Source organism: Galeopterus variegatus, unplaced genomic scaffold (assembly GCF_000696425.1).
Source record: "Galeopterus variegatus unplaced genomic scaffold, G_variegatus-3.0.2 Scaffold5104, whole genome shotgun sequence".
NCBI classification, from domain to species: Eukaryota; Metazoa; Chordata; class Mammalia; order Dermoptera; family Cynocephalidae; genus Galeopterus; species Galeopterus variegatus.
Window position 1 is genome coordinate 27831 of NW_007731215.1, and position 15862 is coordinate 43692.

Below are 15862 nucleotides of genomic sequence, written 5' to 3' on the forward strand. Positions count from 1 at the left end.
TTAGAAAAATGGAGAGGTATTATGATGACATTTTTCCTCTGGGTGCCCCCACTTCTCTTTTTCTCTTTACTCATTGGTCTCAGTATCTCCAACCCAGGCCTTTCTCTGGAGCTCCAGAAATTGGAAAAGCCAGCTTTTCAAATTGCCTCTGGGCAGCTTCACATGGGTGTTCTACAGACACCTCATTTCAACATGTTTAGTATTGAACACATCACTTTTAGACCTAAAACACGTTTCTCCTTTATTTTCTAAACCAGAAACCTTGGGGTTTTTTTGTCCCTAAGCTTTCTTCTCCTGGCATCCATTCAGATGCAAAATCCTATCAATTCTGACCCTAATGTCTCCTGAATTGGTTCACTCTTGGCCATCCTGCTGCTTTTGTTTTTGTCTTTCTCATCTCTCAGCTGAGCTATTTAACTTGCTGTCATTCTCCTCAGCTCCAGTCCATCATTCCTGCTACATTTAGTGTTGTCTTATTACCATTAAAGCACAGTCTTGTTTATGGCCTTTCTTGCTTAAAATCTTTGATTACTGCCTACCAAGATTCATACTACACAACATAGCATTTAACAGCTTTCATGACCCGACTCCCACCTGTCTTTTCAGTCTTCTTTCTTTTTACTTCCCCTTTGTACCATGCACTAGGAATTACCTTTTTGTGCCTGTGTACTGTAGACATATTATTTGTGTGTTTATGGTGCCCTGCTTTTGGGTCTCACCCTTCACTGATTTGCCAAATTCTTCACATTCTTCAGGACACATGTAAAGAGTCACCTCCTCTTTGAAGCTTTATCTGACACCTGCAGGCAGAGTTTTCCTGGCACATATATATATAATATAAATATATATATATAAATATATATATATTTAAATAAATATATATATTGCTATTATGTTGTCACACTTTTCTACCCCACTAGGCCCCCTCTGGACAGGGATAGGTTCTTGTCTTAATAACCTAATACATACTAGGTATTCAATAAAAGTATGTTACATGATCAGATGACCTGATCAATCAGTAAACATTTTCCAGAAGAACAAACTGAAGGTAGAGACCTCGCCTGAGGTCCTTGAGCTAGTCAGTGGTATCACTGGGATTCCAAATCCAGATATTTTGTAGTCTATGTTCTCTGACACCAAGGTGCAGCAGAACCATATCTCAGTGTGCAGGGTAGATTAAAGTAAATGGACACAGTTGTAATGGTCTCGTTGTGAGGTGTTATGCTGTTATAGCAGCATGGGTGGCAGCAGATGTCGAAGGAGAAATCACAGTTCTAAGAAAGGTGAATCAAGAGGTCCCTGAGAATTTTGAGCTTTGGAGATTGGGAAGGGAGAGCTGTTTATCATTGTTGATGTCATCATTATTAATAGTAATATTTTCTGTGTGCCAGCACTGGATTTAATGCTTTGATTATGTTGTTCATTGAGGCATCAGAGAACACTTTGAATAAGGATTGTAATTATCTTTGTCTTATACAGTCATCCCTCTGTATTTGTGGGGAATTGGGTCCAGGACCTCCCACAGATACTAAAATCTGTGGATGCTCAAGTCCCTGTTATAGAATGGTGTAATATTTGTATATAACCTACAGACATCCTCCTGTATACTTAAAATTATCTAGATTTACTTATAATACCTAATGCATTGCCTACACATCACTTCATTTGCTTGGATTCAAAATAGTACTAAGCATATGGCAAATTCAAGTTTTGCTTTTTGCAACTTTGTGGAATTTTTTTTCTGAATAGTTTTGGTCTGTGGTTGGTTGAATCCATGGCTGCAGAACCCACAGATAAGGAGGGCCAACTGTACTTGAGGAAATGAAGACTTTGGAGGGTTAAGTAAATTGCCAACATGGAATCAGGATTAGACCCAGGCAGCCTGACTCCTGAGCCTGTAGTCTTCCCAACAACAGATTTGCTAGTTCAAGGTGAAAGGTGAAAAGTTATCATGTGGTCATGTTGCCAGTGAGGTAAAAGATGCCCATTTAGAGTTATGGACTTGGAGCTTAGATGAGAGGTCAACACTGCAGCAGAAGTGAACGAGCAATCCAAACTGAGATAGTAATTAAAGCGATGAGAGTGGTGGAGCTCTCCAGAGGAGACAGTAAGGAGTAGGTCAAACAAGGGGCTGGAGCTTGGTAAATGTCCACTTAGGGTGTAACAAGGTTAGTGAACTGGTTAAGAGACGTCCTTTAAAATGCTTTAGAAGAACAGTTTGGTATTTAAGCGCTTTTAAAAATTGTTAAAAACAAACAAAAACCCTAAGTGTATTTTTAGATGCAAGTTGTACAAAAGTATTAGGTATTTTATTTCACTTTGTTACCCTGTGTGTGACGAGTGATACCAAATTTTCCCATACTTTGTCCCCCCCATAAAAACTTTAAAAAAATATTTTCTCTCTTTAAAAAATTTTTTTTATTAATTTATTTCAGAAACCTAGAATCAAGGCCAGAAAATAGATTCAGCCAGAGGCTCCCTAGAGTCTAAAACTAAAGAAAAAACTCTAATTTTGAGGAAGCTGTAATTATAACTGCCTCTAGATTTAACTCAATGGATAACGTAATGTACTAGGATTTTCCATAAAATTCATTCATTCCAATAGTTCAAATAAACGTTTATAGTGACCCACAGTAAAAGCATGGTCTCATAAATGGAAGAGCTTATGGGTGCTTTTTTTCTCCATCTTAAAACAGTTCATATGATAATGAATTAGTGCCTGAAATAAAGGATATTTGAGATGAGTTTTGAATACAAAAGGCACAGCTGATGAGCATTTCTGGGGAATGGTAAGCTAAAATATATGACTAAAAGAGCAGCTTCATCCAGTGTATTAGGTTAAGCAAATGTGTAACTTAGCTTTAAAAGGTATCTTTGACTTCTGGGGTTGGGGGTGCCTCTTTTCTTCCCCAGCTTAATAGCCTAATTAGAGTCACTACAGGCAGTTTGAGTGGAGAATACACTTAAAAAAAAAATTAGTTTGCTAGCACTATTGAATTTGCAGTAAGTGGAGTCACCATCTGAAATAGTTCAGTCTTTCAAATAATGATGTTTTATTTGGGACTCTAGCATGTGTTAAAATGGCTCCCTTGAGCATTAATGGCATCACTCCATTTTGCAGGACCTGCGCGAAGTCTGGCTCAATTATCCTCTGCACCCACTCCAGGTAAGTATGACCTTCCTGTCTGCAGTGAGCTTTATGACTCCAGCTATTCATGGTACTTCCCTTTGCTTTTTTCCCTTCCCAGTTTTATCCTTTGATTTCCTTTGGTGGCATTATGACTTTAAACTGGGGTGTCAAACTGGAAAATGTTGGAACAAATAGTAAAATGAACCTGTACATTGCATTTATGTGGCCTGGGCTGGGTGGGGACAACCCAGACGGCTGGGTGGGAGTGAGTCGTCTTCCCTCAGTGAGGCAGAAAGAGCCACTGTGGAGTTAGGGGTACCCCCTGCAAAAGGTGATATTCAAACATAATATGTTGACTCCAGTATACCTACATACCTGCTATTGTAGGGAGAATAATATGGAAGCAGGTCTGGGCATATTTAAAAAGCAGGACAAATACTAAATTAACATTGCTAAATTGTAACCTAATTTGGATCTTAGAATTGAGGGCTTTGCCTCAGATTGCATAAAATTTATTATAATTAAAATTTTAGTACAGTGTAATGGCTTTCTACTCAAGATTTTGGAACTTAAAACATCTATACATGGTGACACCCCTTCTCTCAGTTGGTTTAAAAATTCTTGCTACTATTTTTTGATTCTATTTCTGTTTTACTTTGGGCTTTGTGCATATATGTATACATGCATATATATACTCATATATACATATTTTTGTATATATAAAATAAATGTAATAAGAATAATCACTACTGGTTGAACTCGCATGAGAGGCTTTACAGTAAAAAATGACGTTAATTCAGAGTACTTTGAAAATATTTTATTAATACGAGATTGCCCAAAGTTATTGAAAGTGTTCATTTTAATTACACCTTTCATATTTGCTCTCAGCCAGTTGTTAAAGGCTCATTGTTCTGTGGAGCACAACCTGTCTAGTGGTATAATAACCTCCAATGTAAGCTGAATTCAGTTTTAATGATGCTCATTGCCAAAATAGGTTGGTCCCTAGAAGACACACAGTAGTCAGGTTACTCTAATGCAGTGGTTCTCAAAGGGCAGTTCCCAGACCAGCAGCATGTGTGTCACTTGGGAACTTGTCAGAAAGGCAAGTCCTCACTCCACACATACAAAATCAGTAACTCTGGGGATAGGGCCAAGCCATCTGTGTTTAACAAGCCCTGCAAGTGTTTTCATGAATGCTAAAGTTTCAGAACCACTGCTTTGCTAGATATATATTTTCTACCAGCTGTTCTGCAGCTTGAGTCTTCCTTGGAGAGTTAGTATGATACTCAGGATTTTGAACTATCTGTGTTCAATGCTTGGCCTTGTAATTTGGTAGGAGATTGGAAAATATTATTTGAGGCTTCTTTAAATATTAGGTTTGTTTGCCATTCTAAGAAATGAGAAAGAAGCTTCCATGTTTTATTGGCATTTTAGAAATTTCTGCCCATGGGAGAAGGAATTTTACAGAACACTGTTCTAGAATTGATAATTACTCTTGTAAACAAAAACTACACATGACTTTTATTTATTTCTATTTTCACGTAGCTGCAAGAGCCAAATACTGATCGACAACTTATTGAAACTTCTCCGGTTCTACAGAAGCTTACTGAGTTTGAAGAAGCAATTGGAGTGATTTTTACTCATGTTCGACTTCTGGCAAGGGCATTCACATTGAGAACTGTAGGATTTAATCATCTGACCCTGTGAGTTAGAAGCACTCATGTAGTCCCAGTGTGACTGTTTAGGTGGGGCAGTCCCAAACCTTTGCTGTGTGTGCCCTTGAAAAGAATTGGTATTTCAAACATTTTTCCAGTAAAGTCACGTTGTGAGATGGATGGGTAGCCAGACTCTGGTATGGACCAGGAGATATGCTCCAACCAATATTTTTGGTCCCATTGTCAGGCATCTTGTTTCTTCATAAAGTCTAAGAGAGTGTGAAGGAAGTCAAAACTTTTTCCATAGAGGGACAAGTATTAGATATTTTAAGCTTTGCAGGCCACGTGGTCTGTGTGCAGTGATTTGACTCTGCATAGTAGCATAAAGCAGCCGTAGATAAAATGTAAGCGAATGAGCATAGCTGTGTTCCAGTGAATCTTTATTCTTAGAAACAGGCTGTGGGCTAGATTTGGCCCTCCCACCCCTGCTCTAGATGAATGATCTAAAGATGAGCTAGTGAAATAATTAAGAAAATAAGCAAAATTGTATTTCTTTGGGGTTGTTTTTATTCAGTTTTTGGCTCCCCTCCTTCAGATCAAATATTCCCAAGTCTCTTTAAACTATAAAGATTAATGATTCTTTTCATAAATTAAAAAAAATAAAAATCTGGATTCCACATTTGAATAATGGAGTATATATTTCAAAAGATTTAGTGAGGACAATTTTTGGGACTTTTCGCTTTGTTTTGTTACAAGATTCTTGTCTATATTATACTTTATTTTTCAACTGATACTCCTCAGCTTTTGACCAGGCAATATTTACCAGTCTTTATTTTAGCAGTTATTTAATCCTTAGATAGTGCTCAATTTACTCTCCTTTGAAACTCAGTCTGTATTAACTTAGATCTCTTCTCAATTGAGGGGCCTTAGGGAATTGTATTTAGTTTTGTGCTTTAAAACAAGATGAACACATTGCATGCCTTTTAAAAAATTCTGGGTTTTTTTTTTTTTTTTTTTTAATCCATGAATGCTTATTGATCTCTGTATATTAATGTTCCTTTTTTCAGAGGTCACAATCAGAGGATGGAATTCCTAGGTGACTCCATAATGCAACTGGTAGCCACAGAGTACTTATTCATTCATTTCCCAGATCATCATGAAGGACACTTAACTGTGAGTCTGCATTAAAGCACTCCCTCCAATAAGATTTCTGAGTAATAGAGTGAAGATTAGAAGGACCAAATAAATATTTATGTAATTGATGATTTAGTTCCTGGTGACTTTAGCATATCGTATGGCTTTGTTCATTTCATTGTACAAATTATATACAAAGCAGATATTCGATGAGAACTCACCCTGTTTACTCTTTCATTTATGATCACCTGCTCTGTGCAAGACATTGAGCTAGGCCTCATGTTGCGGAGCAAAGATGAGTTGACACCAAGTCTATTTAAAAACTGTTAGAAGAGGTTACAATGTAATTAAATAACTATAAGTAAATACTATACTGTATATTGTGTATGTGTCTATGTATGTACACATAAATACACACTATAAAAAGTATAAGTAACTATAAATGCAAAGTAAAACATGTTAAATATTATAAACAAACTTAAGTAAATTACTGCAGTTTAGGGAAAAATATAATTTCTTCTAGTTGTGGAGTTTGAAGAAGGCTTCATGGATATAATGGTGTTTGAGCCTTATAGATGGGTAGGGTTTGGCCATTGGGAGTCAGTGTGAGGAAATTTCTATGCAAGGGCATTCCACACACTGGGACTATAGAAGCAAGGCATGGCATGCAAAATGAGAAGAAGGTGAGGCCGTAGGACTCCGTTTGGCTAGACCATGGCAGAGTTGTATGTGAGTTATAGAGACAAGATTTGCTTTATGAACAAACTGAAATGGTCCCCATTCCTTTCACGTTTGTATCATTTTATAAAACATTATTGAGCTTTTTTATTTGCCGCATACTGTTTTTACTCTGTGATACCAATAAGTAATATACCCGGAATGGTGAACAAAACATATCTAGAAGCCAGTCATGATGACCTCTCAAGGCACAATGAGTAACCTTTGAGAAGTCTCTGGAAAGGTGGGCACTGAGAAAGCAAGTACTTTATTGGGCAAAGAAAAATACTAGTATATGGGCCGGCCTGGTGGCGCACTGCGATAGTGCGCCGCTTGGGAAGTGTGGCGGCGCTCCCGCTGAGGGTTCGGATCCCACATACAGACCGGTTCCCGCTCACTGGCTGAGCGAGGCGCGGGAGCAACACCGAGGATTGCGATCTCGTTGCCGATCCTGGTCCGGTACGGGGGCGACACTGAGGGTTGCGATCCGTTGCCGGACACGGAAAAAAAAAAAAAAATAATAAAAAAAGAAAAATACTAGTATACTCTAAGATACTTGTTAGTGCAAACTCTTCTTTATTACGTTGAAGTAAATGAGTCTGTCATACTTTGCATCTCTACAATTTTTATGCCTGTTTTGCTTTGAATAGAATTAGATCTTATCTTTGCAACTGTGAACCCTAGAAATAGTTTATGTGAGACATAAATATTGGATTTAGGGAGAATATGGTGATTTGGCTATGTTTAGATGTAATTTTTCAGTGGAATTTCTAAGCCTAGCATTTATTCACTCAATGAATATTTATTGAGCTCCTACTATGTCCCATATACCATTATAAGTACTGAAAAAACAGCAGTACTCTTATTTTAAATTTAATTTTAAATTAAATTTGATTACCTTTTAAAGTTAACTGCTTTTAGATAGAAAAGGAAGTGTTTCCTTCTTGAGTTAATAGTAAATTCTTAAGAAAATATGAGCATTTATGAGAAATGAACTAGTGTCTAGTATCTTACTCTACATTAGACAATAAAGCGCATGTTCAATATCCCCCATTAGGGAATAGACTTCATAGGTGTCAGAGTATCTGGCCAAAAATGGCTGAACCAAACTAAATAGCTTGAAGTGGTAATTCATTTTATGGGCATATAGAGTCTAGTGTTGAAGATGTGTGCTTTAAATACACACATTTCCCCCAGTATTCCCACAAAATTAATTGTTAACTCTAAGATCTCATGTAAATTGTTAACTCTAAGATCTCATGTTAACTCTAAGATCTCATGTTAACTCTAAGATCTCATGTCTGTATGTGGGATGTTATAGAACTCTAAGATCTCATGTTAACTCTAAGATCTCATGTTAACTCTAAGATCTCATGTTAACTCTAAGATCTCATGTTAACTCTAAGATCTCATGTTAACTCTAAGATCTCATGTTAACTCTAAGATCTCATGTTAACTCTAAGATCTCATGTTAACTCTAAGATCTCATGTTAACTCTAAGATCTCATGTTAACTCTAAGATCTCATGTTAACTCTAAGATCTCATGTTAACTCTAAGATCTCATGTTAACTCTAAGATCTCATGTTAACTCTAAGATCTCATGTTAACTCTAAGATCTCATGTTAACTCTAAGATCTCATGTCTGTATGTGGGATGTTATAGATCAATGAATTTACTGCTTCCCACCTGCTTGCTGCATTGGCACCCCCCCCCCCCTCGTAGTATTGAACAGATAATGAAACCAAGACTCAGAAAGATGTGAGTCCTACCCATGGCCTAGATAAAGCTAAAACCAGGACTATGCTAGACTCCAGTTCTGGGTTCTTTCCAAAATCACTTCAATGGCAGAAGTATAGTTCAATCCAAACTGTGTTTATCAGCCTTGCTGTCTTGAAATTAGAGTTTTGGACTAGCTTATTAAAATAGTATTAACAAATGGCAAAATTATGATATGATGGTTTTATTAACTATATTCATAGAAAGCTTTGGTAGAAATCAATAGGACTAACAGATCTTCTGGCAGGACAAAGATGATCTGTCATAAGTTAAATACATATTTTAAAAGATATTAACTCTCATCAACATTAACGTGGTTGCTCCCTCCATCCTTAACACTGTGTCTGTCAGCTTCTGTCATGCCGCACTGTCCTGGGTTTCCTGTTACCTCTCTAGGTACTCTTTCTTAGCCTTCTTCGCATACTCCTCTTATTCTCTATAGTTTAATAAATATTCCAGTGTCTGCAAGGTTGTTCCTAGGCCATGTTTGCTTCTTACTAGAGTCTTTACTAGGCAGGCTTTTCCATGTATATCATCAGTTTCACCCTGTTGGCAGATGACTTCCAAACTGATCTTTTCAGTCTGTTTCTCTTTTCTGAGCTCCACTCCTAGCTGCCTTCTTAGCATGTTCACATAGCCAAGACTGAATTTATAATCTTCCACCTGGATTTTCATCCAGCATTCTCTGAGTAATTGAATAGTAACATCACCCATTCAGAGTTGCACATCACAAACCCAGGAGTCATCTTTGACTCCCTTACCTGTATTCCAGTCCATTCACAAGTCCTAATAGTGTTATTCCTTGAATATCTCTTGAATTTATCTTCTTCTTACCACCTTGTCTCCATCACCCACGTTCTCTCTACCAGCCTCACTCACCTGGACCACTGCTATAATTTCTGCATAGCTATCAAAATGTTGCAGGAATGTGATTGACGAACAGACCCAGTTGGAAGGAGTGACATTTACTAAATTGCAAAGGATAGGAATCTTAAGGTTGTGTTCATACAAAGCTCAAGGCAATGCAGCATGCTCCCGTGAGAAAAGTGGGCTCTCTGGGTCCCCAGATTTCCCCTGGGATGTATGCTACTAATTGAAAACCTTACCTTTGCTGTTCTTGTGGGTGTTTTTGTATGCTTCCTCAGAGAATGACAGTCTTTCAGGCAGAATTCTTCAGGAGGCCCAGGATTCAGGCCTGTATGAAGTCATTTTTGCAGCTTCCTATACTGGTCTTTCTATAGCAACCCATGCCCCCATCCAAACCATATTCCATGCTGCAGCCAGAGGAGTCTTCACAGCAAATCGTCAGTGACTATACTAGCTGTTTGTCCTTAGTCCACTTGGGTATTGGAGTGCCCAGTTCTCAGTTGTCAGACCTCTTCTCTTTATTGACTTCTGCTCCATAAGCGATCTTATTCCATCTGTCTCATGGCTTGGAATGTATCTGTTTGCTACTTCCTAATTTATGTCTTCAGCCTTTACTTCTCCTTTGAACTCCAGACTCATATGTCTATTGAATATAGATATACCCAAATATCTAGATAGGTAGATATACTCGAATCCCTAGTTGGATTTTTACTAGGCATCTCAAACTTAATGTGTCCAAAACAAAACTGATTTCACCCCAAAAGCTGTTTCTCTGTTGGTGTTCTCCATATCAGTAAGGAGCATTCTACCAGTTACTCAGGCTAAAAACCTTGGTGTTATCCTTAACTCTTCTCTTTCTGTCATATTACACCTCCCAGCCATTAGCATATCCCATTGATTTTGCCTTTTAAGTTTATCCGGAATCTGACCACTTCTCACCAGCTCCACTGTTATCTCCCTTGTCTGAGCCAATATTATGTAAATTACAGCCATAGCCACCCAACTGGTCACCCCCACACCTGCCTATTTTTAGTGAAACATCTTAGAAGGGTCATTTTAAATGGGAAGCCAGGTTACAACCCTCCTCTGCACAAAACTTCCCAAACCTTCCCATCTCAAGGGTAAAAGACGATGTTGTTATAGTCACCTACAAGACCTTGTATGATCTGACTGTCTGCTGCTGTCTCTGACTTTGGGGGTAAAAGACGATATTGTTATAGTCACCTACAAGACCTTGTATGATCTGACTGTCTGCTGCTGTCTCTGACTTTGGCTCCTAGACTCTTCACATTGGCCCTTGCCTTGGGGCCTTTGCACGCAGTGTTTCATCTGACTGCAGTATTCTTCTCCTGGTAATCTATGTGGCCAGATCCTTTGCTTCCTTCAGGTCTCTAATTAGGCTTCTTTAACCCACCCTGCTTTAATAGGCAACCCCTGCCCCTTGTCCCTAGCTCTACTTTCTCTTAGCCCACAGTATATATTTTTCTTGTTTACTGAGGGTCTTCTCCCACCAGAGTGGAAGCTCCATGAGGGCACAGGTTTTTGTGTGCTTTCTCCATTCCTGATTCTCTGGGTCCTTGGGGAATGATCATCATATCCCAGCCTAACACTCTTCAGTTGTTATTTGGATGGTGACTAAAAAAGACAGGTGAGCCCCTGGGTGGTCTGCCCTTGCCCGCCTGCCCAGCCTCATGTCCCGTGCTCTTCTTTTCACTGTGCACCAGCCTGCTTAGCGTTTCTCCAGGCCCCTCCTGCCATTGGGCATTTGTACATGCTCTTCTCCTACCTGGGACCCTTCCTGCTTCTAGCCCTTACTCTCACCTGCCTGGTGTCTTCTCTTCTTCCTTTAGGTGTCAGTTGTGGCATGATTTCTGGATCAGGGGAAACTTTCCTTCGTAAAATTCCATGTTCTTTTCCTTCCCAGCCCTGATTTTGGTTTGCTTACCCCACTAGATTAGAAGTTCTGAGACAGCATGCTTTTGTTCATCACGTATGCCAAGCATGCAGTAGACTCTCAGTACAGATTTGGTAAATAAATAGGAGTGAGAGTTCACAGGCACCTGAGACGTACTGAGAGGGAAGAGGAAGTGGCACAGAGGGAAGTGGCATGTTGCTTTATGTACAAGGGAAGAAGCTGGAAACTTATGAATGTCTAAAGATTAAAATTGATTTAAAATTTGTGGAGGATTACTTATCGTGGTTGCATGGGGGTGGGGTGGCAAATGATTCATTATTGTGATTAAAGAGCACACAACTACAGTAATTCCCATTGGGAGGCATTAGTTAGCTTTGAGCCATTCCTTTGCACACTTGTTTTACAGGGAATAATGACAATTGAGCAAGTGTAATCATGGTTTTCAAGTTTTGAATGCTAGCTAATAAGGAAAAATATACTGTTCTTTAAACTGGGTATTCAAAAAGGCCAACCTGGGAGAGAATGTTAGGCTTGTACCATTGCTGTAGGATAACCAAATTTGAATTAGGAGGCAGAGGGACGAGGGTCTATTTCATACGCCAAAGTTGTTTGTTTTAGAGTTTCTACTCATACGGTCAGGGTAAATAGCAAAAGCATCACCAAGAAAGCATTTGCTCAGGCCAGAGTGTCTTCTGACACTTGCAAATTTTAAGCCGTAGGAGTTTTCACCTTTGTATCATTCTTCTCTCTTAGCTTTTACTATGTGCAACTGAGCTAAAAATAGTTGCTAATCCTCATGCCTACTGTGTGCAAGGCTCTGTGCCCAGTGGTGGCATGCACTAGCAGGCTGAACTTGCATAAGTTTTTGTTTGTTTTTAGAGGAATGATTTGGGATAATGAGGAAGATAGCAAGGATTACAAATAAAAAACTTGAGAACCAGTGATCTAATCCTATCCTGCTGCCTCCAGACAGCACTGAGCATAAATCATTCAAACAGGTACCTTATCTAAAAGATCTCATTGAGAAGATAGATTCCACAGCCTCGCATCTGAGGATTTCTGTCACTGGCATCATTTGGCTCTTTGTATCTGACCTGCATTCCACCTACTAGCATTTATGTGCCTTTTCTTTAGTTATCACGGAATGGAGACCATCTGGCTACCACTCTTAATCTAATAGACCTGTGTGGCACATTGCTGTCACTTTTAATGGTATATTCTGCTTTCACCCCGTGTTCTTATATTGGAGTCCTCAAAATAATAAATCACAGTCTACTTATTTTACGCTAGGTGGCCCTCTTTGGTAGCTCTTGTCCCATAGCTGAGGTTTTTTTTCTTTAGAATCCAGAGTGAATAGGGAAGTTAAAGAAAGAATGTCAATATATATGTTTGATTTAAATCAATAAACAGTTTTCTTATGAAAATTTAAGTTTAATTATGAAAGATTGCTATACTGAGATAATAGAAAACATCCCGAATTCTCAAAACCAGAATTTGAGATTTGGGATATTCACATTGGTCCCTGACATTGCACCAGGAATTCAGCATCCTTTTCTCAGATTTATAGAGAGCCCTAACTATAGCTCTTTTCATTGTTTCTGGTGATTACAAATTAAACTTTAGGGGGGGTTGTTAAAAAAAAGAGTTGTTAAGGACAGGTTAGCACTTTGAAGACAGGTTTCTAGAACATTCTGCATTGAAAACAAATCCAGAGGAATTCCTGGGACTTTCTAGAACCTTTTCCCCATAACTGAAGAGCAAGCATATCTTGCCTAATAGTGATGATGCTGCTGTGGATAACAACAGCAGCTAACATTTCTGTGTTTATTACGTGCCAGTCTAATATACAAATTAGATTACATATTCATTCAATGTAATTTTCATAACAACCCTGTTGGGTGGGTACTTCTTTCTCCATTGTACAGATGAGGAAACTGAGGCTCAGAGAGACTTAGCAATTTAATTAGGTTCACTTAGCTAGGAAGTGCTAGAACTACAGTTTGAACTCTGGCAGCTTGGTTGAGCTTGGTGCTTAATTGGGTACTTTATGTTTGTTTTCTAGATTTCTACTACAAAATAAAAAGCAGATATTTCCTCTTTGTAAAATGTAATTGATAGCATTCAATATCTGCAGGCTTCAACCTCACATCTTACCCCATTCAAGTCCTTCCACAAAAATGATCTTTCTAAAGAAAACAAATTACGTTGCCACTGCCCCCATTTGACACCTTTTGGGATCCCTCATCCCCTGCAGGAGAGTATAGTCTTTATGTCACCTTCCAGCCTCACCTGCATCAGCTCTCTCTCACCTGGCTCTGGTTTCTCCCCCAGGTCTTCCCAGTAACCTGTCATGGCATGGCCCCTTGCTTTTGCCATAACTGTTCTCTCTTCCTTTCGTCCTGAATTAGTTTGTTTTCTGTTGGTTATAACAAAATACCTGAAACTGGGTAACGTATATGAAAAAGTGGTTTATTTCTTACAGTTTTGGAGGCTGGGAAGTCCGTGGTCCATCTGGTGAGGGCCTTCCTCTGGGTGAGAACTCTCTGCAGGGTCCTGTGACAGTGCAGGGTATCACATGGCAAAGATGGCAGGAGCTCTTTAATGTGCTCACTTGCTCTTCTTATAAAGCCACGAGTGCCACTCCTATGACAGCCCACTAAACCATTAATCCATCAATCCATTTTAAAGGGCATAGTTGTCATTATCCAGTCACCTCTTAAATGCCCCCACCTTTCACACCATAATCATCGATTTCCCACCCTCTTAACGCTGTTACAATGGGGATCAAGCTTCATTGTGTTTTGGGGGGAAATTCAATCAATGCACAGTACCCAACCTTCTCCTGTTGGCTGACTCAGTCTTTTTCAGTTCTGATTTTTGTTTTCATCAGAATGAATTTTTTCAAAAGGCACATGTCCACGTTACATCCCCTGAAATTCTGATCTCTTGGTTCTTGGAAGGAGCCTAGGTACCACTATCTCAGAAGCACCTTATGATTCTGCTATTATAGCCAGGTGAATGAGTCCCTACAACACCTTTACTCAAGGGTCAGCTCTCCAGGAGGCCTTTCTGGAAGGCTGGGTCTAGAGGAGTACCTGTGTGCACCTATGGCTCCGTGCTGGCACTGCAGCCACCACAGTGCATTGCAGAGGCCAGACTGGGTGTGACTTCTTAGGAGAGGATCAGTTCCTATAGGCAGCAACAGGATGTCAGTCCTCTCAGGATCTTCAGCTGTCAGCACAGGGCCTGACACGGGATCTGCCTCCACCACTGATACACTGAACTGCCACCACTTCAGAAGGTCTTCTTCCTTGTTGATCCCCCCTGGATCCCAGTCTGACAAATAGCATGATTCATTCTGAGGCAGAGTTCAGCAAAGGACAAAGATGGCAGTTGCCATTGAAAGAACTGCCATTCAGACTTTCTTGTTTAGGTAAAGAGCAAGATCTTATTTCTTTTCAATTCATCTTCTAAATTTAAACTATGAAAATATGGGTGATTTATAGCTTCCTTTTCTCCCACTGACTTTTGGTGCGGGCAGTGAGATTTTGGCAAGAACTTACAGATCTCACTTTCTCCTGGCCACCCTGCTGCTTTAAGAACTGCCAGGGCTGGTCTTAAATAAAACTGGGAGCATCTCTGTTTCCACCCTTACTGCCTTCTTCCTTCCCTGGCAGATGGCGTTACTGCACAACACTGAATGAGGAGCCCTGACACTGGAAGGGGCAGCTGGGGCCTGGTAACCAGTGATGTATCATGAACTGTGTGTGCTCATGTGTGCATCGGGCTTGTTGGTTCTGAGACATGAACACTCTCTATACACAGCCTAAACAATTTTCTCCCCTCACCAAAACACATTCGGAGAGGACGTAACTTGCTCAGCATAGCCATATTCTCAAAATAGCCCTCTTATTCCCCCATGGCCTCTACCCTTAGAACTGTTCACCCCCATTCCCCCTATTTGAAATCCAAACTAAAGATATATTCCTTCCAGCTCAATTATTCTGTAATTACAAGATATTAGGCTGGCGGGCTCCTGATTCTTTGCGTCTTCTATTAATGTTATATACTAGGCCTATTTAATGTTGAGCTTCTCTATGGATATTAATTTTAATGAAACACTATTGAAGAAAAGATGGAGTTAGAGGGAAACAGGAGAAGGAAGGGAGCAGAGACAGGCAAAGACTAATAGTCTAAAATTCAACAGCAAGCGTGGCTTGTGAAGATCAAGTTGTATTTCTGCTTCATGGATCATTGTCAGACAAATTAAGAACATATTGTTTCTTATTTATCTACTGTCAAGGATTCAATATCAGAGATTGAGAATAAATCTTGATTTTCATAAGCTCTGTTGACTCTACAGAGCCACAGAGCATAAAACTTACATCTAATAAACAGTGTGATTTGGAACAGCAAGGGGTATAAACCCAGTTCAACTCACAGCGGCTTCCTCCTCCTGGCCCCTGTTTTCAGGAATGTTTCTTAGCAAGAAAGATGAAGTTTTTTAATAGACCAAGAATTTGTTCTGTCTGTTGTAACAAAAGTTGTAGTTTTAGGTGCATTATTCCCCCAAATTTTAGAGATTGGGGATAATTATGTTTAGTTTATGTTTTTATCTACCCACTTCCCCCAGCCTCCCTCCCTACCCCTCTCCTACTGAGTGGTTA

General features: G+C 39.4%; 1 protein-coding gene across 2 annotated transcripts in view; it reads left to right on the top strand.

Annotated features, from left to right (window-relative positions):
* Positions 1 to 15862, top strand: part of LOC103604363 (ribonuclease 3) — a 49198-nt gene that overhangs the window by 22857 nt on the left and 10479 nt on the right. For both annotated transcript variants that reach the window (XM_008588921.1, XM_008588923.1), the window contains 3 exons: positions 3122 to 3166; positions 4676 to 4833; positions 5853 to 5958. In XM_008588921.1, coding sequence (XP_008587143.1) covers positions 3122 to 3166; positions 4676 to 4833; positions 5853 to 5958 — 309 coding nt within the window. The remainder of the gene's footprint in view (positions 1 to 3121; positions 3167 to 4675; positions 4834 to 5852; positions 5959 to 15862) is intronic.